Source organism: Anarrhichthys ocellatus, unplaced genomic scaffold (assembly GCF_004355925.1).
Source record: "Anarrhichthys ocellatus isolate YVR2014 unplaced genomic scaffold, GSC_Weel_1.0 scaffold23, whole genome shotgun sequence".
Taxonomy (NCBI): domain Eukaryota; kingdom Metazoa; phylum Chordata; class Actinopteri; order Perciformes; family Anarhichadidae; genus Anarrhichthys; species Anarrhichthys ocellatus.
Window position 1 is genome coordinate 1,503,672 of NW_022280053.1, and position 21,445 is coordinate 1,525,116.

Consider the following 21,445-nt stretch of genomic DNA (forward strand, 5'->3'; position numbering starts at 1 on the left):
ACACACACACACACACACACACACACACACACACACACACACACAGACCAAATATCACCAGCACAGTAGCTTAAAATGAAAGATCTCTCTGGCCTTAAACAAAGTGACCACTACACCTTTTCACTCTGACACACCTTGAATGTTTCACTTCTCTCTTGTGGTTCCTTTGGGAACTGGACGCAAGCGGCTCTTCTCACAGTTGCACGTAGGGGACCGCTAAGTCGTCACAGTCCGTGGGACGTAAAAGCGCCTCCTCCTCTCACACACACGTATTGACGAGGCAGCATGGACAAGGTAGAAATTCTAGTGAAAGAGCAGCAGCTTAAGGTGAGTTTGAACTGCACGGGGCTCCTTCAGCACTGGCTTTTGAAACAGTAGGCAGATTGGCCCCCGCAACGCGCGGCCCCCTGACTGAACCTCGCTTTTATTTTCGTTGTCCAAATGGTGCGGTACTTTGTTTGTTCAGCGGCAGAGGAAGCGTGAATGTGTGTCGCTGTCTTGTCTTTGGGGACAGCTTGAGAGCCGTTTGTTTGCAGTGTTTGTAATTGTAGCCACGCTGCTATCTGCCAGCCATCGGCCCTGATGTAATGGAGAAGGGAAAGTGCTATTGTCTGAAGAGGCCTTCTGAATACCACTTGTTTTCTCTCATGTCATTAAGTGGGGCTCCAGACTTTGCCGGCGGGGCGCAGACTTAAGAAGTTCAATCAAAACCTTATGTTTTTAGTTTTTGTTGGTGGGGAGGGTTCAGTCGTGAGTTCCCAACAGCGAGATATCAGGGCGGATCTCCCGTAATATAAGTTTAAAAACAGCTTGTGGTTAGACTGAGATTTCCTCAGTGCTTTCTGCTTTTGTATCCCATCTTGGCTCAGACCCCCCCCCCCAAGGTCCAGCCTCCTCCCCTGCCGTTCACTTGACATTCAGGGCACTTCCAGGGCTGAAACCTGAGCTAGTTTGTTTCCCTCTGTCATGGTGCTGAAGTCAGAGGGGGGAAGGGGGGGGGGGGGGGGGGGTGACAGACATCCCCTCCTCCCCCCACTAAATCTTATACTCATCGCCACCCACCTGCTGACTCAGTGATACCACCCCGAGCCCATTTTCTCCTCAGCTCTTTCTGTGAAAGCACCATGACAGTAAAACAGTGATGAATGTATCCACATCAGAGCCGCGGGTCTCCGACCGCACCGCGGGGAGCTAGAGGCGGAAAGAACGGAGGACAGTGGAGGGGCGGAGGTATTCAGACGGATGAATAACAATAAAGGCATTTCTGTTGTGTCCGGCCCTTTGTTAGCGTACCCTTACACTACCTCTGCTTTTTAGTCTGGCTAGAGATAGAACTCATTGAACCAGGTGAGGTTCACACACTAGAGTTTCGAATGTACCAAGTCTTCAGTATGTTGTTGACAAACACATATGCAGTCCATATTCATCTTTGGAAACCTGTTCATCACGGCTCTCAGTACGTTCTGTTTACCTAAGATGCATCCAATTAATTATCCCCTGACATTTAAGCTTAAATTATTCATTAATTAGAAAAATCTGCCATTTTAAAAATCTTTTTATTAATTCAATTAAATTTCAGTTTTAAAGCAAATATGCTTTGACATTTGATTATCTTTGTGCTTCGGACTGTTGGTAGATTTGATGACATCACCAGGAAGTTGTAACAGGCATTTCCTCTGCTTTTTAAAAAAAAGCACCCAATGATTGGGCACATTGAGATGTTCTTGTTCTGCAATCCTCCCGCTTCCCTAAACACTCATCTTGTCCATGAGAAGGTAAGTTCGTGAGCAAGTAACATGTATTTATAAAGCGCTTTTCACAGACATGAGTCACAAAGTGCTTAACAGGGCAGAAATTACAAACATGAAAAACACAATGTGACCATAGGGCCAATAATTTACATACACAGAAAATACAAAATTAAAACATGGTTTAAAAGCAGGTCTTAGGACATGGGTTTTACCCAAACGCCAGTCTAAAGAGGTGCGTTTTGAGCTGGTTTCTGAATGCGTGGAGGTGACTCAGTCCTTCCCGTCACAGACTGTCACAGCCTCTGATCTGTAGTCTGTCATTTGTAAAGTCAGCCTCTAATCACGGCTGCTGTAACAGCGGACATCATACCGCCGTATACCGTCGCTCTGACATAACGTCACCTGAGCCCCGCAGCCGTCCGTGTTCTGCTAATTACTGTAACACACTGTAAGTGTCGATTGTTCCTTTGGCTTTAACAGCATTGAGTTTCCCCCGGCAGAGTAATGGAGGAACACTATAGCACCGTTTTACAACCATTCAAGGTGAAGGATGAACAAAGAGCTACAACCTCTTTTCACGAAACTACTAATGCTTTCAAGTCTAAGTGAGCCTCATTTTAAACAAAACAGTGTAGCTTATAAACAAGTAGTGATGGTCCTGAAAACTAAATTACCAAAACTTTAATTTTGATTGTAATATTGAGTTGAATTCTAATTAAATTGTAACGTATCGAGCCTCAGGAGTCATACCTGTGTTCTGTGTGCTATAGGAAATGACTTATTATCCCCAAAGCAAACGCATGTGACAGCACAGATGTTTGCTGCAGCATGCTTGCAAACACACCGGCTGCATGTGTGTGTGAGATGCTTGTGTACATTTTGTTAGCTCCGTTATGTTGGATGGAATGGATGTTTCTTGAGGCCAAGCCGCGGTGGGTTCGCTGCGTGTGGGACAGCAGGGACCTGTTCTTCCTGAAATCTCTTCATGTTGAGGGGCTACCTACCAGATGCGGTCAGTAGACATGGTCGGTACCATGTGGAACGGCTGCTTTAATTGAAATGAGTCAGAGCCGTAATGAGAACAGCCTCGTGCCGCCCTGCGGCTTCCACACATTTCTCTCCCACTGCTTGAAAATATTCTCGCTGCTGAAGACGTGTCCGGCTCTCCAGCCCCCTCCCGCCTCGCTTCACATTTCCTCATTGGCTCCGTTTCTTTCTTTCCTTCTCTCTGCTTTCATCACACCGACTCACCAGCTTTCCCCATCTCCTGTGATTGCCTTTTTCAGTGACCGTTAATGGCTGCGATCGTGTGTTACTTCAAAATAAAAGCTTGTTTGCGGTTTCTCAGCTCAGATTTTGTCCTCACAGGGCGGGAGAATGAACCTCACATTTGTGTGATTGTTCAGAGGCTGTGTGGGCTGGAGGAGGCACAGTGGCAGTGACACTGCATCATTGTGGTCTGGTAATGCTCTCCATTCTGCAGGATGCTTTGTCAAAACCTTCTTTTGCTTTAGCTGGAATATCTTTCATTTAGACGTTATTTATAATAGGGCAGTTAGTGTCCATGATGCCAGACAGAGAGGTTGATTGTGTTAGTAACTGGCTTTGGCAGTAGATGGCATTTGAAATGATATCCATCACTTCCTCTGGTGAGTTTGTGGTTTCATGTAACAAAGAAGACAGACTTCCTCGCAAAGTTAATACGTTTACACGTCTCTCCGAGTCGGTGTTACCTCACGGTGTGCTCTACATAAGCATAGAAAAGCGGGTGCAGCCTTCACGCAGACAAGGGCTTTAATTGAACTGAGAAATCTTTCCGAGATGAGTTTCCTGCTTGCTGTGTCAGGCCGCCTCTTAAGAGCCCATCTTTACTCATATCCTGAGATGAGGCGTGTCAGGGTGAAGTGAAAGTGCTGCAACCCTGTTCAGACCGCCTGAAGAACTAACTGTTAATGCTGCCAGCTGAAAAAAAAAAAAAAGCCCATATAGATATTTCAGCTAATTTAGGTGATACAGTGAAAGTACTTCTGTATCACAAGTCCTCTGAGGCCTTTACCCCCTATAAGCATGAAGGATTGCAAATATTCGAGCATCAGCGCAAAAACCTTTTGTTTGCAAAAGAGGATAAAACTGCGGTCTCAGAGTCCTTGTGGGCTGTTAAAGTGTTTGCTCTTCATCCAGTAGAATAAAAGCAGCCGAGGAGCTCAAATAGCTAATACAGCAGATGTAGTAGGAGACATGACGTCGTCCATGCCGAGACCCTAACTCTCATGCATTCATTGAAGTGTTTTCTTATTCGGGAAAATAATAAGAATGCTGAAAGAATGAGTCCCAAAGGAATCATTTTTTGTCGATGGAACCAGTGCGATGCTAACTCACGGTTTGGCCTACAGACACAACGTCATCCCTGAACTTTTACTTCTGGTGTTCAATAGTTCCTCAGGGAATGAGGTAGTGTTCCCTTTACCATAGCTTTGTCTGGAGGAAAGCATGCCATCAACCACTACAGCTTTGTGTTTATCTGTGTCCAACATCAGCAGACCATTCAGGAGAAACACAATGCTGTGGTTAAAAATAGCAACCCCCGCTCATTGGCGGTACCGACCGTACACGTCCGCACGACTTATGGCACCTTTCTGCGGTATCTACGTTTAGGTGAGCTTTTGCAGTGAGCAGGGGAATACATTGCATCAGCAACGCGGACGAGTACCACGCTCTTTGTTTACCTGGAGGAGAAACAAGTGGTCTGAGACTCAAAAGAGAAGTCCAATACAGGGTTGGCATATAACCAGATGGAGAGATTTGATCCTCAAGGGAGGGATTTGACTTTTGTCGCCTGAAGCTGAGTTATTAAACTGTAGGTGTAGTGAGACAAAGAGCGACTGCAGAAGAAGCAGAAGCCTTATATGACACTGACAGTACAAGGAAGATCTATTTATGGACTGAAACTGTGAGCGAGTCACATCAGTTGTGTCTAAGTGTAAACCACATGAAATGTGTTCAATCTAGTCTGTCATTTACGACCATGGTGTTCGCCAGCAGACTTAATTACAAGCTAGCGCTGTTTGCTTATGTGTCATTCTTCCCGCTCAGTAACTTTTCCCCTCAGCGTTACCACGCTTCATGCCATGTGTTGACGTTTATCTAGTCGACGAGAACATGGTGTACCCCGACAGATACTCGGTTTTCGGAGCTGATGTCGCTCTTGATTAGGCCCGTCACGATGACTGATGTTGTTGAACAATATGTTAATATATATGAAATAATGATAATTATGCAACAAACAATATTATTGTCATTTTAACACCATTTCATGCCACTGATTTAATGACAATATAATAGAATGATAATGCAAGTACACTCTTTCAAGCAGCAATTCACTTTTAATTCTTAAAGGTATTCAGCCAGTGGAATGTGAACAAAAAATGTAAATATCTTAAATTAATAAACAACATCCTGCGCTGATGCCTAAGTCTTATTATGGCATGAAAAACCCTGCTGCTCATTGTCATGTTGGCTAAAATGCTGTCTTAAGTAAAGAAACATGCACGTAAACACAACGGGCAATATCGAGGTCGGCTACAATGATTGAGGTCATCTCCGTATATGGTACGGCCTACAGTAATTATTGTTGTGACATGCCTACTCTCCATACAGATCCTTTCGATTTTCAAGAATTAAGACCAAGATACGTATTGACGGTAAGTTTTACAGTTGGAAAATAAAGTAAAATCTAGTCAAGTTAGTTTTATTCATAGCTCAATAACACAAAAACCACAAATTAGCTTCAAGGGGCTTCACAATCTGCACGGCATACCGTCTGTCCTCAGACCTTTGATTCTGATAAGGAAGCACTCCCTCGAAAAACCCCTTTAACAAGGAAAAATGTCTCAAGGACAGACCTCAACACCAGTCAGTCATATCTACTGCAATTTCTTGCTACTTACCGGCTGACATATATCATGGATACCAGTACATCAGCAATAAGCTAATATTGGCAGATACAAACATCAGGTCAGTCGGTGCAATTGTACCGATACTGATTCATTTCTCCATCAATGCCCCTTTTGTTTCAGTCGTCACATCCACATAAAGTTATCAAGAGACGGCCTATCTCAGACAAATGACTTCCAACCCGCTCACCGAATAAACGAGCCGACGGCCTGCTGTTGCAGTTTGGTACATGAAGTGTCGCTGCGGTTCACTCAGCGCTTTCCTTAATTCCAGAGAATGCATTGTATAAGATTTAAAGAGCTTTATCCTCCAAAATGAAGAAAAACAGCTCAACAGGAACAATGGCTAATGTGTGTCTGCTGGCCCAGCAGGGTTAATCCTCAGAACAGCAGCGTCCTATTGGCTAGTTAAAGCGGTTAGGAGGGAGGTGTAGTAATCAGATTAAGGACAATGTCATTTAATCAAGTTCTGCGCTGTTTACAACATTTCCGTTGTTCCCTCTCATTACACCTTTTGCTCTGCTTGCATTCGGTGTGCTGTGATTGATGAACGTGTTCTTGGATTACCAGGATACATGATATGTTACTTTATGCAGGATCTTGAAATCTACTAACTGCTCTGCTTGACCAAGCCGTGCTCCTCCTCCGTCCTACTTTATTCCTCTGAGATGGATTAACTTCTTTCGGAGCTCCTGGTTTTTTTCCCCACTTCGTTGTCGCAACGACAATCGAGACCATGTTGCGCCGAAAAAGTGAGTTTTTTGTTTTCATGGACAGTGTTCGCTCCGTGAAAGCGGAGACGGAGGAGCAGAAGGAGGAGCCCCCGCTGAGCCCGTATGAGGAGTACCTGCAGGTGCTGCTGCAGATGAAGATGACCAGTGGCGTAAGTGAGCGGAGGCGTAAAGTGATTCCTGCGTCATCTGTCAAGCAAGGAAGGCGTGTGCCAGTCCCAGAATGTCTGTGGTGTCCCGTTGCACAATAATACAAGAAAAGAGTTTCCGCTCTGTGAAATCAAACGCTCGTTAGATGCCAGCTTGTAGGACTTTTACAGAGCCTAAAAGAATGCTTCTGTACGTTTATTCCATGAATGAGTGGACCGCCCTTCCAGTCACTATGACTCACAACAGCAACTTCCTGTTGCTCAAACCGCCGTGTATCTTATCGAGTTAGGGAACCGGCGACTCATACATGAAGCTGTTCTCGACTGTGACATGGACGTCGGTGGAGGGATTAAATAACAGCGGGGGGTTGGAGGGGGGGTCGTGCACAGGCAGGCATGGGGAAGAAATGCTTTATGGACCTGGAAGCGTGATACACGTGCGCGCACGCCACCACACACACCTACATTTCAGAGCGGCAGAGGCGTCGTTTCTATAAATATCCACATGGTATGCACACAAGAGCTCTTACACATAAGGTCACCCACCGCCCCAAAACAGCTGCTCGAGTGCTGCAGAACGTCGGCGTGTACGTTAGTGTGAGTTTTACTGTGAGCATGCGTTTGTTTTGTTCTTTCTGTGAATCACTTTGCGTATAGATATATGAGGGCAGCTACTCAGTGGTCAAGCACATGACCGTCGGTCTTGGTTTACGTGCGTTGCACGAGCGTGTTTGCGCGTGTGAGGCCACTGTCCCCTTTTTTCCTGTGACTCGCCTCCCTGCGCTGGGAGGTCACACCGGGCTGTGGAGGCTTTGTTCCGCCACCGCTTTTCTTGCACAAAGCGCGGTGTGTGTTCGAGAGAGGGTTCGGCATCTCACGCAAATAATTGTTCTTGCTGCTGGCCGCCCACTGGACGCTCAGTGGATTTCAGTGGCTCTTGCTGTACTTACTCATCTCTCTCTCTCTCTCTCTCTCTCTCTCGCTCTCTCTCTCTCTCTGCTGTGGTCAGTAAGAAGTACAAGGCTTTGGATAATTACTAGAACAACTCAAACAGCAACGGGCACTTTGCTACAGCTTTGCTTCATTCGATGAGGCAGGGTTAGTTTTGCAAGAACAATCGGTTTACCATAATGGTTCTAATAAACAAGCGCATAAAAAAACCACACTGAAACCACCTTCTTTTTTTTTTTACTGACACTCAATATAGGCCTATGGGTGTCACACAATCAATACTTGTTTTTTTTGTTGATGGCTTATTCACTGCCATATTTACATATTTTTTATTAGTCAGCAGTTTCCTGTTCACCCCCTCAGTCTACCAATGAAACGACTCCCTTTTTGCTCTCTTGTGTTTTTAATGGCGCGTTGATCTTTACTGTGATCACCAGAGCAGCACACCGACCTCTGCAGAGGTGCTGAGGCCGTAATGAAGCAGGAAGTGGCCCCAGGAGCGTTTCTTCAGAGGTTTGAAAAACAGTGCGATCCTGTTATCACCAACCTTGTTGTAAAATGGTTCTGCTCACTTTGTGGCTCACGTCCTTTGCAACCCAACACCGGATCCGTCTTGATCCGTGATCTCACTATCTCATCTTTCATCCTCCCTAGGACAGACATGACCGTTTCAAGTGGTTGTTATTTAGTGCTTTTTGCATCCACACAAGTTCCCCGCTTTTATTGTGGACGTTGCATTCAGGGTCAAGCATCAATACCTTTTTTCTGACAATGAACACGTACAGAAGGTTATAAATATTTGTTATCTTCTTCAGTTACTGTAGATGTTTCAAAGTTAAATAAATCCAGTAGTTTTTAGATTCCAACATCTGTACTGGTTTAATTCCTTTTTTCTTGGTTGTTACGTCTATATGCGATGACCAGGACATGGGAATAATATGAAACGGAGTCTGCCTGCACCAGGCTCACCTCTGTCTTGTGTTAGCGCTCTGTCTATGTCAAGCAGAGAGGAAAGAGGAAACTTCAGTGTTGGGGATGCAGGTCAATGGGCCCTCAACGTGGGTGAAATCAAGAGATTTGATCTGGATTGGTCGTTAAATAAAGTGCATTAGTTGAGATTAACTAGCAGTCTAAATCATTAAACTGCCCCAATAATCTCCATCAGCAGTTGGAGGGTTGGAGGTCAGGAGGCTGATCCTTAAACAAGCATGCGTTTGTTTTCTTACAGCACACGGGCAGCCGACATACATTCAGTACATGTCTCCTTTGTTCTCCGTTTGAACCTGTTTTCCATTTCCTGGATGATGAAAAAAAAATAGTATTTAGCTGCGCTGTTCCATTTATATTCTTTCATGTACTACCACAATAGTACATGCATCCCAGCCAGTGGGGTTGTGTCCTGAAAAAACAAGCAGAGCGGGGCCGGCTGGTTTCCTGAAGGGATCCCCCACTTACTCCCTCCTGCAGGAACAAGGTCAGGTGTCAGAGGCCACAGATGACAGAATGGAAGTCAGGGTTGAAGCAGGAGTGATTAGTCTTAAGTGTGTGTGTGGGTGTGTGTGGAGGGGGTTTTTACAAAAAATTCCTCTGCAGGTTTGAGTATGGGTTTAGGAACTGTTCAGCCAACTGTGACAGCATTACCGACCCAACATTGTTTGATTTGCATACTCAATGTACAACTGCATAACCTGCATGACTAGATATTTTACAAGTAGGAATGGCAAGAGGTCGATCCAAAGAACCACGGAGTCTGCGTCTGACACACTTTCACATAATGTGTTGTTGTCTTTGATACTTGCTCCACTCACATTCATAATTTATTAAGCAGCTTTTCCTCTCGGAGCTGGAGAATTGCTTTGCTCATGTCTTTTTTTCCATTTTACTCGAGCAACCTCTCTCCCGTCTGATATCAGCAACGGTTCATGAGCTCATGACTCATCTAGTTGCAGATCATAACCTTTATTTTATAAACTTCTTATTCTATTTGAAATATGGTAAAGTTAAGAGTTCACGAGGCCCCAGCAGCAATAGGATAATCCCCCCCCCCCTCTCTTAAAATGAATCCCCTCCCATGTAATCCCGCCTCTCCTGTTATTTTTCCTCCTTTCAACCCCCCTCCCTCTGCTTTTCCGCTCTCCCTCACTATCCTCCTCACCCCATCCCACTTACTCCACCTTACGCCTGATGGAGCATTGAGCCTGAATGCTGTGGGCAGCCGTGGCCTCAGATTCAGTGTGTGTGTGTGTGTGTGTGTGAGAGAGAGGGAGCCAGCGCATCGGCTCCTCTCCTGCTCTCTGGGATATCTCGCTCCTTCCAGACAATCGTGGAGTTACTTGCTACAACTGTGCAGTCTCTTTGTTATTGTGTGGGAGTCAGCGGACATTGTTCCAAATCTGCACTTGGGATACCTTGGAAATGGTCTCGTGGAAGCCTTCTCTGACCTAACCTCAGCCTTTTGTTGTGCTGCTCCCGAGGAGTGGGAAGGAGGCGCAAGTTTGATGGACATTTTCTGGATTTGGATATTTCAAAAGGGTACACGTTCCACACGGAGACACGCTGGATAAGATGTTGCCCCTGCAGAAAAGGGTAATCAGAGTTATGTGTGTGGAGGAGAGAGAGAGCGGGGGGGTTGTTTGTGCATGATGTGGCTCCAGTGACGTGAGCCGTGCTCACAAGTGATAATGAAACAATGCTGTTTGATGACTTTAACTTGCACTTATGTCTGAGACGTCAGCATGCTCTCAGGCATTAAAAGGGGAAAGAGGAGCTTGTTGTGGGAAAAAGGTAGAAAAAAAACAGAAGCGTGTGACGGGGGCTGATGAGTCTCATTATTTTGGTTAAAATGTCTTATTGTTGGGCTTTATCTTGAGTGGCTTGCTGTTGAGTGATTGCTCATTGAAACGGCCGAACAATGCATGACTGGAAAGTGCCTCCCCATTCAAAGTGCTCTCCATTGTTGTCCTTGAGTGCTTCGATTGGGTCGTTTTAATTTGCCAACGCTGCTTCAAAAAGGTGTCTTGAGGGGATTTCATCCCACTCGATAACGACACGTGGCTCCGATAGTAAACCGTCCTGAATAATCGGAGTGCTCCAGTTCCAGGAACAAATTCAGCAAAGACGCCTCCAAGTGCATGATGGTGGAGGCTGAAGCGTAGCTCTCGTGAAACTTTTCATCGCCACAACCGCTTCCTGCCTCTTTGATATGAACATGCTTTTAGTGCAGAGATGCTTCGAGCTTTGCACATCTACGTGGTTTGCTCAGAGAAAATCTGACGAAACCTTTGCTGGTGGACACTTCACATACTGAGTGTGAAGTGTAGATGAATCGTTAGCTGGACTCCAGACATGGGAGAGGAGAGGATGGGGGACTGTTGGAGTCACATCAAGGTTGTTTTGTTTTTGGTTCATCTTTAAAATTGTTTCCGAGATGATCGTTTGGAAGTAACCATATGATCGTCGGTAAAGATTAGCCGGAGTGTGTGTTTGTGTGTGTGTGTTTGCAGATGCAAGTGCTCACTGTTCTGTACTGATGTACTGATGAATGAAATGAGCCTCCAACTGGAGGCTCATTTTTTCCTCACAAGTCATGAGCAAATCATTAATAATGAGTTCAGCCCCAGCAGCTGTATTTGGTTATCAGGCTGTTAAGTGTCTGCTTCTACTATGAGCTACACTGCACCCTCTGAAACAGGCTGCACTTAAAGATGATACGAAGGATTTCAAGAGATATCTGCAACTTAGAGAACGTCAGTCACAGGCCAGGGAGGGTCGCAGGTGTTGAATGTATGTTGTGGAGCAGTGAGAGTAGGTCACATGCTTCTGTCTGGTCAGTGGTTTAGAATAAAACGCATTGACCGACACATATACGCACGATTGACTTAGTTGAGGAGGCAGATACAATGTCCTCATGTGATGATTACATCTTTCACGAGGTTTCTCTTCCTTGTTTCTTGTATACTTGATTGCGTCAGATTGCCGTCTCCCTTGTATTCGAGTGATTTAATCATTTTGTCTCCTTCTTCTCTTTCTTCTGCAGGATCAGTTTGACAACTTGGAGAAGCATACACAGTGGGGGATCGAGTTTGTGGAGAAGTACACCAAATTTGTCAAGGAGAGATCAGAGATCGAGACCAGCTATGCAAAACAAATTAGGTGAGTGGCTCAAGCTGACTTATGAATCCATATTCAGGGTTCGATGGAGAGGAAGAACCCCACCCTTCTGCAGCGGGACGTGACCTGCTGAAGTGTCCTTGGAACTGGAGACTGAATCCTCAACCGCTTGTTGAGAGTGACCTCTGACCTCCCTCTGGAGGGGGAAACCGACACAAGAATACATAGCAGAGTTATATTAATAAGCATAATTGCTTTATGCACATGTAGATGTAAATAAACAGGCATTAAAAGGATTTCTATTTCCTCCTCCTTCATCTTTCTCTCTCTTCGACTGTGTACAGTCTTTCTGTCTTCCTCTCTCTCACTCTCTTGTGCATGCACGCTGTCTGCTGTTGCTAGCTTCTGCTTCAGGCAAGAGGAAGTCAGGTTGTGGGGGGGGGGATGGGGGTGGAGCTTGTGTTTCCATAGAGACTAGTAGGTATCAGCATTATCATGCCCAGGTCTGACCCAGATTTTTTTTTTCTGTTTTTCCTCCAACCACAAGTGTCGGCCCGCCCCCTTCCTATTCTCCCCCCTCTCACACACACACACACACACGCACAGTTTTGGTGCAGTCATTGATTCTCTAAGGCAGTGATGCACTGAGAGCATCCATCTCTTAACTCCTCCCAACACAGTAGGAGATACCCCCCACAAATCCTCAATCCTCATCTGGCAATATGGCTAATGCTCTAAGTATTGAACCCCCAACCCCCCCCCGTTTCACAGTGACCGTCCAATACCGATCTAGTATTCACATAGCAACAGATACTCCACGGGCCACACCACTCCTCTTTTAGAGAATTAAGTCCGCTTGAGATGATAGGACTAGCCGTCTGTGTTTACATGCATGCATTACCCGTCCAGCACATCTCAGAGAATATCACGCATCAAACAGATGTATTCATTTTCACCCGAATGGTATTCCGTTCTTTCTCTTCCTACTTATTTGCATCTCAGAAACAATGTTAAACCTATTTAGAGAAAGTATTCAAGCGCATTCATACCCCTTTTAGCACCGTCCTTAAACTTCCTTCTCTTCATGTGTACAACTTCTCCATGATTCTTAATTTGATCCTAAATACATTACTAGAAAAATTGAAAGCAGTGTTTTTAACAAATAATGTGGTCCAAAAACATACGCACTCACAGATTTGCTGTTGCATTTCAATACATGCAGATATCCCAGGTTGGCTTCTATAGAACTTCAGGCTCCACAGATGGTGCGGATGTTTTCAGTCAATGTGCTTACACAATGTGCTGTCAAACTGGGTCTGTTATCTACACTCACACACACACACACACACACGCATGCAGATTGGCACTCTTGTCAGAAAAAGGCTGAAATGAGGAAATTAGTACGTACTGACAGGATAGCCTGAGTCAGAGGGTTTCCTGTGTTTTTAACACACTGATCTTCTTTGTTGTGGGGCTACTTGGACAAATCACAGGACTAATTATCCCTTTAGTTTTAAATCATCTTAGCTCATGAAAGCAGGCTTAATCTAACGGGGGACACTCAAACCAGAAGAAACGGCGGGCTGTTGGATCTAATAAAGTAATGGAATGGGCCCTTTGATCTAGTCCTCTTTTCTCTCATCCGTGTTGTCGGGGAGATTATTCCTTCTGTTCTCCTTTCAGAGGTAACAGGCTCTTACACGGTCGACATTCTGACACGTTTTTAAAAACAAATCATTTCACAGATCTGGTATTGCCAATGCTGGCTGACTGGGACATGAAATTATTAATCTGTTAATAAATAAGTAAGGAAAATAATTGGCAGCTATTTGATAATCAGTGAACAGTTTACATGTTTCTCCTTGTCTTGTCTGAAAGTAAATTCAATATATTTGGGTTTTGGAGTGTTGACTGGACAAAATACGACATGATTGTAAAAAATATTTATTTCAAATGATTAACCAAGAATATATTCAGTAGATCGATACCGAGGTTATAATCATAGACTGTATATAAGAAGTGGACTTATTCATCGTGACGTCACCCATTGGTTTGTGGACTGTCGTTATGAAGCTTGGAGTTCGGGCAATTTCGCCATTGCCAGTTTGACTTTTTGCAACTGTTGAACGGAAGTTACTATATTTGGAATGCGAAGGAGCGACGTAGAGACGATGTATACAGGTCTGGTAGCGGCAGCGACCTGTCAATCACAGTAAGCCCGCCCTAAAGCAGACTTTGTTTTGTCTTAAAACTACACGACATAGCCTACAATCCTCCCCAATCGAACGTCATCTCTGGCTGTTGCACTGCTTCGTACCATTTCAACCGCACACTGCACTAATCCATGAATAATCCTCTTCCACTGCGTCGATGTAAACACATCAGTCTGGTCATCGCAGGGCAATGCATTAGTGCCTCCCCCTCCCCCACATTCCAGTCTGGCATAATCCATAACACAGTGGGAATAAAGTCCTGCTAACAAAGGAGACTGGGTGAGGGGGGGTCTGTCTTTATTGCGGTTACAGTGTGAAGCAGCCATGTGGTATCATCTTCCAGACACACACACACAGACACACACCTGACAGCGGTTATTTCACTCTCCTAATTAAGCTGCTAGCCTTATTTTGACAGGCTTGTTAAATATGTTATTGAGGCGAGCGGGCAAATACAATCTGTCACATGACATGTGCCTGTGAGTGACTGAATGAGTTAGTGTGAACTAGCACTATAATTAGAGATGGGGTGAGAAGGACAGGGAGAGAGCTAGACGGACAGATAAATCTGCCTAGCAACAGTGCAAACACCACCAGGGAGGAGAGGAGTGGTGGGGGATGAGAGCAGAGCGAGACACACATTACACATAGTTAGTTGTATTATTTATCACAGTAGGAATTTGCATGCGCTTCTTTACAACATGTACAAGCGGAGGCGTAAAGATTCCATCAGTGAACACAGCGCTGTAGGGCCGTACCCAATAGTTTGAAGCTTCGTTCGTTACGTTGACATTGGAATTGTAAATATGTGTTCATTCATTGAAGGCCGCTTTGGCTCAGTGGCTAGATAGGGAAGTCTTCTCACCACAAGGTTGGCGGTTTGATGGCGGTGTCCTTGAGTGTGACACTAAATCTCAAGATGCCCACTGCTCCTCATGCTCAGGATGGGTTAAATGCAGGTGCCATTTCATGTACAAAATTAAGCTACAGTAATATTATTAGCATCAAAATATGCCCCTGACACAGCGATGGGAGTAAGATTCCAGTGGTGGCAGAGTAGGATCGTTTCTGACTGAATTATTTACAAAATATTTTAATCTAACAAAATATTCTACTTCAATCCATAGGTGTTGGCATTCAACCTTTTTAAAAAACAGCATTTTGAGTTTGCTCTCCCGCTTGCTGCACACAAAGGGAGACACACAGCTGCAATAACGGGGCGCTCTAACAGCAATCTAACAGTTGTGTCGCTCTGCATTTTGGTTTTCGTGCACCACTTGGCTGCTCTTTAATTAGACAAAAGATCCCGAAGGCATAAGCACACAACGCGCACCCAAATCCATCAGAGCACAGTGCACGTTATTATGCTCTGCTGACAGAGTCGCCATCGAACGGAGCATCAGCACAGCTAGCTGGTGAGCGTTTAACACCGTCATGATGAAACGAACGTGACATGGTGTACTGTAACCTGTCAAACTGCACCACGGTTCCCAACAATATCAATTCACCGACAACGTGTACAGTGACACAACATCTAGGTTTTTCCTTCTCCTCCTCGTCACACTGAGCTCATCTCGTGCCACTAACATGCAGCCACAGTCAAAACAAGGCCAACGGCTGCATATTGAAAAGCACGCTTGCTTCTGCTGACTGCTTCTGCATGCATAGACTCCTGGGGGGCATGATTCGTGACCTGAAGAGAGGAAAGTGGGATGTAGTGGGAACAGCAGAAAGCACTCTGCTGGATTGAATGGTGTACTGGATGATGAGGAAACATAATGGGAACGGTGCACCACCCGTCTGCAGGCCGGGCTCTTAAGGAAGATGCCGTCGGAAATGTCTGACCAGTCTGAACTCTTTTGTCCTCGCAGGAATTTATCAAAGAAGTATCAACCCAAGAAGAACTCGCGAGAAGAGGATGAGAGCAAGTAAGTTAACAGATAGATCAAATATTTTATGTTTCGGAAAATACGCTGACAGGCATTTTCTGTCTGGCGGAGAATAAACATGACCACCTGTATAACGGTGAGTTGATGTTTTTACTGGCAGAATTTGGTTATTGTCGGACAGGGCCAGGCTAGCTGTTTCCAGTCGTTATGCTAAGCTAAGCTAACTGCTAGCTGTAGCCTTGTATCTCACCTTATTCTCCAACAGAAAACAAAAAGGGTAATTCCCAAAAATGTCCCACCATTCCTTTAACGTGATCCAAACTACTATACTGTTATTTGTTAACGTGATCGCTGTGTTCGCATCTGCCTATTGCAACCAACTTTCCTCTGACATCACTTCCTGTCTCTCACCAGGTACACCTTCTGTCGAGCCTTCGTGACGTCCCTGAACGAGTTGAATGACTACGCGGGTCAACACGAGGTTATAGCGGAGAACCTGACGTCGCAAATCATCAGCGAGCTTTCACGCTACCTGCAGGAGCTCAAGTCTGAGAGAAAATTGGTGGGACATATTTTTATATTGCGCTCTTTTTCATATTCAATATTGCTAGTTCCTCCTCATCTTGTCATTGTGCCCATGCCAGTGCTTTAAATGAAACGCTCACTTTAGACAGAAGGATACGGATTCTGTAAAGGAAAAAAAGAGACACCGGCCTACGAGAAGCAGCCCATTCCCTCTGCATACTCTATGCTCCGTGCACTGAGGTCATCGCTGAGTAAATGTAGATACACCACGAAGGCTCGCCAGAAGTGCAGAACGTGACTGACCGAGTCCTTTTTATGGAACAAAGTCACCGTCTCTCTCTATCATTACAGGCTTATTTCTCTCTTTTATGAATCATTTTACAAAAGACTTTATGCACCGCGCACTGTTCTTAAATGCTGAAGTCACTTTCGTCCTCACCATTACAAAGTGATTTAGAAGAGCGGTGGACCTGCTGCGCATGATTCACAGATAGCAGTGTGGGCGGCCATTAAAGCCAGAGAGTGAGTGGAGGAGCAGAGAGAAAACTACCCAGCTGGAAAAAAAAAAAAAAAGTACTTTCTGAAAAATCTGTCACGGACTCTTGTGTCACGGAAGTCCAGCTGAGGGAACTGGAGTGGAAAACCAAAACCAGAGGGCTGCTCAGAGGCACAGGGACCTTTTTTTAGAGTATAGTGTGCACAACTGTGTTACTGCATCTGCTACCTGAATACAGGAAGCCCTGTGTCGCATGATCAGTTTACATTTCCAGCTTTGGTTTTAGGGGATTTCTAGCGATTCAGAAGGGGAATCACCCACCGCCCCCAGGCCTGTTCTGCTCTTTTGGCTTTGGCTTAGCCTGGCTTGGTTTGGCTTAGCACAGCGTCTGTGTCTCTAGTGTCCACATAGAGGGTCCAGAGTCAGGCCCATGCTGTCCTGAGGCTGCAGGATGTCACTCTGACACCTCTCTTCCTCCTCTCCTCAGTTTTCCGCTATTTTATTTCTAAATATAAACAGTTTTCCCTCTCTCGCCCCCCTCTGTCCTCCTAGTTTGTCATGTGTCTGCTTCTCGTGACTAAAACACGGCGTAGCTGTAGGGGGGGGGGGCGTTTCCCCTACATAGTATGAACCCAAAATAAGTGTCTTTTCTGAACAGAAGATCGTTTCATCTAAAAGTCATTGAGCAAATAGTTTCTCAGTTGTATTCAGAACGCTGTCCTTGGAGGGCAAATGTGGCCCATTTCAGTTTTCATTCAGTGACACACTCGCATCCTCAGCACACTCATGAATAATGGAGAACAACAGTAATTGTATGTGATTCCTTGATGCGGCGAGGGCTGCTGGGGTGAAGCAGAATTCCTGGTAGCAGAGGGACTGAGGCAGACAGGGATTTCCAGGGAGTTGGATGGCTGGGTCAAACGGAGGATAAACAAGGGGGGGCTGGAATCCGGAGACCTGGACAACAAGGAAAAACTGAACCAGGCAGTTATGCAGCAGAGAGTGTAGGTGGCTTGGTTGCAGATGAGCAGCAGATGTGCAGGCTTGAGTGGCAGCAGTCGATCAGGAAACCGCGCCCAGCTCCAGACAACACAAACAGGAACATGCAAATACAACGGGAGAGCGTGACGGGGAGAGGGGAGACTAGGACCCAGACATCAAGGGTTGAAAAGATCTTCATCAAAAACATTTCCCTAAACAACATTCAGGGTTTCATAGTAAGCCTGTCCGTTTAGAAAAGTGAAAGGTGTTTGTAAAGCAGCCGTTCCCCATGACTTCCCCAGCTTTCTCGTCATTTTCAGCTCTGGTTTCATTCACATGAATTTCTAAGCACCACTCTGTGTTTTTTCAGTTGTAGCTTTTTTTTTTTTTTTTTTTTGGATTCGCGTCTATGTCAGACAAAGCTATGCAGGCCGACCCAGACACTGGGATTAGAGGAGGGTCAGGTCCCGCCTTTCCTGGGTTTATACAGAGTTTATTGGACAGGCAAAAGTCCACACTACAAACCTGAAGGAGAAAGAAAACCTCATTAGTTCCTCATGTGGGGCTGTTTTGTAACTCTGCCCAGCTCCCGTTGCCGTTTCCCTGAGTGAACCTCTCGCTAAGCTCAGCGTGGGGTGCTGAGGCCAAGAATGTGATCTGAGAACAGCTATGCTTGTTTTTACAAAAGTGGAACCTGGTTTTATAGGTCAGAACGCTCCATTCAATGTGTTGTGCAAACATATTTCTCTCACTTGATTTGAATCATAAAGGCACGGGAAGAAATCTCAAACGAGAACATGACCTCAGTGAGATGCCATGTCATTCCCCAGGCATTGCTGGTGTTTGGTCTAATGGTGTAATAGGCAATGATGAAGAGCAGGAAGGGTTAATATGGGATGAAGAGCCTAAGTCTCACTGGACTGTGATTGTGCTGAGGGATCATAATAAAAGGTGTTCGGTCAGCACACCAGACCTCTGATCACAGGGCTTAGGTATTCTCTCTAATGAGGATTAATGAAGACCCTTAAAGACTCAGCAAGACCTCCAGAGACTTCCATTTACTGTAACATCTATATCTATAGGGCTGTGTATTGGCAAGAATATGGTGATGCGATAGTATAATGATACAGGGGTTACGATTCATATATTGCGATACTGTACCTTTTTTATTAATGAAATCAGAACAGTGGGATCTGTTAGTCCCACTTTTGTCCCTGTAACAGTCTCCATCCCAGCTCATCTTTTTGTACAATCGGAGACGCTTTCTGACAAATCTTTGCACGTAAACTATTAATTAACAAATCGATAAAGCATCACACTCAAGCGTATCCATATTTTCTAATACCGACGTGTGTTAATGAAGTCCACCTGAGGATTAGTTCAGTGTGTGCTCTTTTCAGTCCACTTGCGCCATCAGCACATAATTATATCTATCGGTGTGTGTGTGTGTGTGTGGGGGGGGGGGGGGTTTATCTGTCTCATCCTGCTGCGATGTGACATGTTCAACCAGCTGGGAAAAATGTCTAAAAGAACACATCTTCAGACGGCAGAGCCAGCAATTTGGCATTACGTTTAGCGAACAGTCAGCTGAAAACTGTAATACGCTGTAAAACATCTTTAGGTGCTTTTTGGCAGAAGATGCCGTCCTCCATTTACCTCCAAGGAGAGAGCTGCAACCACAATGGAAGAACAATGCGTCTCTCTGGAGTGGCCTCGCATGCCTTCTTGTGTTGAGTGGAAAGACAAATTGGAAGCTGAGAGGGAGAATTGATCGCAGATCTTTTCCACAGCCGCTGCACGAACACTTCGGTATAGAATACCTCTAATGGTCTAAACATGAGGAGAGACGTCAGTGGAGCTCCTCATGAGGTTTAATCATCGCTCAAGTCTCTAGATCTCGTATGACTTGTGGCTATTCCTAGTGCCTGATGATTATATGCGTGTTGACAACTTTACAGGAGTGCAGGTGCACATTCCTGTGAACCAAGTCACGGCAATGAATGACGGACAGATCAGTTTAGAGCTCGTGTGTGTGCGCACAGGGTCCACCCCTCACGCTCGTAGACTCAAAAACTGCAAATTCCGGTGCTGCGAGAGAAGTTTTTGGAGTGGCAGCAGAGGACGTTTGTCGATTGCCCCGTCTTTCGCCTCATGTCGTTGTCTTTGCGTGTGACAGACAGCCTCATCAGTGCGTGTCTGTCCCACCTCAGCTCAGTCTGGTACACGGATGATACTAGAAAGTAGAGCCTCTCTACTGAAGGCCGGCAGTAGATAGGAGCCGCTGTAGCTCATGCTTGAGACACCATAAAAATAGACTAGCTCAAATGAAAATGTATTGATTGACTTCATTCTCTGCTCAGGAGGCCAGTACTGAGCAGAGCAGTACTGCACTCTTTACTTCTCATACAGATGTTTGCTACTATACTATTGCTCTGAATCCCGTATTTATTAAATCTGCTGATCTAATGTGTTTAGGTGTTTAATAATCATATTTTCCCGTTCTGTCTTTCAGTTAACGTATCAATGTGGTTGAAGTTTGAAATCCAGGTTAAGAATCTGATCACTCCAGCTTTTATTCTGTGGGTGTGTCTGGGTAACAGAGTGGCAGCTTCAGGTCAGCGACCTGTTGAAGTGTCCCACATGTCCCCGACAGTGCCAGCAGGCATATGCTGTTACTGAGAAGGACGTGTGGGAGGAAGACGGGGTGTGTCCACCCTTCCTCCTGCTGAACATGAGGACTGGGTGAACGAAGGGTCTATGCATGTAAACACAGAGAGGCCAAACACTGCAGAACATCTGCAACATTCATACCTGTGTCCCAGATGGCCGTTAGTCACAAACGATGATGCGCTCTCTTTAGTTTGAAAGCGAATGAGCTCATGTTTCTTGTTTTTTTTAATCCGTGGATCTTCGTCATCCAGCAGGACCTCATGATTCTAAACGAGCTATCAAGATAGTTTGTTTATCTCTGACGGAAGATTAGTTTATGCTGGATATTTTTCAGATATGTTGTTATGGAGACAAATGTTTGGTTGAAAGGAATGCTCCACAGTAACAATGATGTCACCCAGTCTTGTGCTGCGCGTTGTGAAAAAAGGCTTCTTTGTATCTTCACTGTATCTTATCATAAGACATATTTCCAGAACTGAATAAGGTTCTTCTTTTACGGGAATTTAAAGGTCAGGGTCTTAACAAAATGCTTTGATTATTCATCGGTTAGAGGCGCCACAATGTCCCATTTTCTGTTCGAGCTGAAATACTTCCTCTGAAACACTGGAGCACTTCCTTATTCGGCTCAGCTTCCCTCGAAACCTTAGGATATGAGAAGTGTAACTATTTGAGGTGAACCAGGGCACATTCTCACTACTCTCGTGTTCAGGTGAGATTAACCTTTAGGACGTCTTCATTTCACATCTCATGCTTGTGTGTTTGAGTTGGCACACAGAGTACTGAGGACTTTGCTTGTACTTGTCTTGCGCTGAAATGCAAGCAAAAGATTTCTGCTCCGTCTACAGTGGCCCGGTCCTTCATTGAATGGCGGCATCGATATTCAGCTCAGCTCCTGACCCAAGCTTCCGCAGTCAGCGTAACCAGGGAGATACCTCATTGATAGTCAAGTCTCAGTGTCATATTCATTTTAATTTGTTTCTTTTGGGGATTTTCTTTTTTTTTTAGCAGATTAACGTGACCACAGGA

General features: G+C 45.1%; 1 protein-coding gene across 15 annotated transcripts in view; it reads left to right on the plus strand.

Annotated features, from left to right (window-relative positions):
- Positions 1–21,445, plus strand: part of fnbp1b (formin binding protein 1b) — a 50,109-nt gene that overhangs the window by 3,857 nt on the left and 24,807 nt on the right. For 5 of the 15 annotated variants that reach the window (XR_004213156.1, XR_004213164.1, XR_004213157.1 and 2 more), the window contains exons 1-4: positions 10,134–10,922; positions 11,572–11,687; positions 15,730–15,786; positions 16,162–16,309. Coding sequence is in view for 3 of the 15 variants with exons in the window: in XM_031859856.1 (XP_031715716.1) it covers positions 10,881–10,922; positions 11,572–11,687; positions 15,730–15,786; positions 16,162–16,309 (363 nt within the window). In the remaining 12 variants the exon portion in view is untranslated. The other 10 variants (XR_004213160.1, XR_004213162.1, XM_031859856.1 and 7 more) reach the window with 6 other exon arrangements.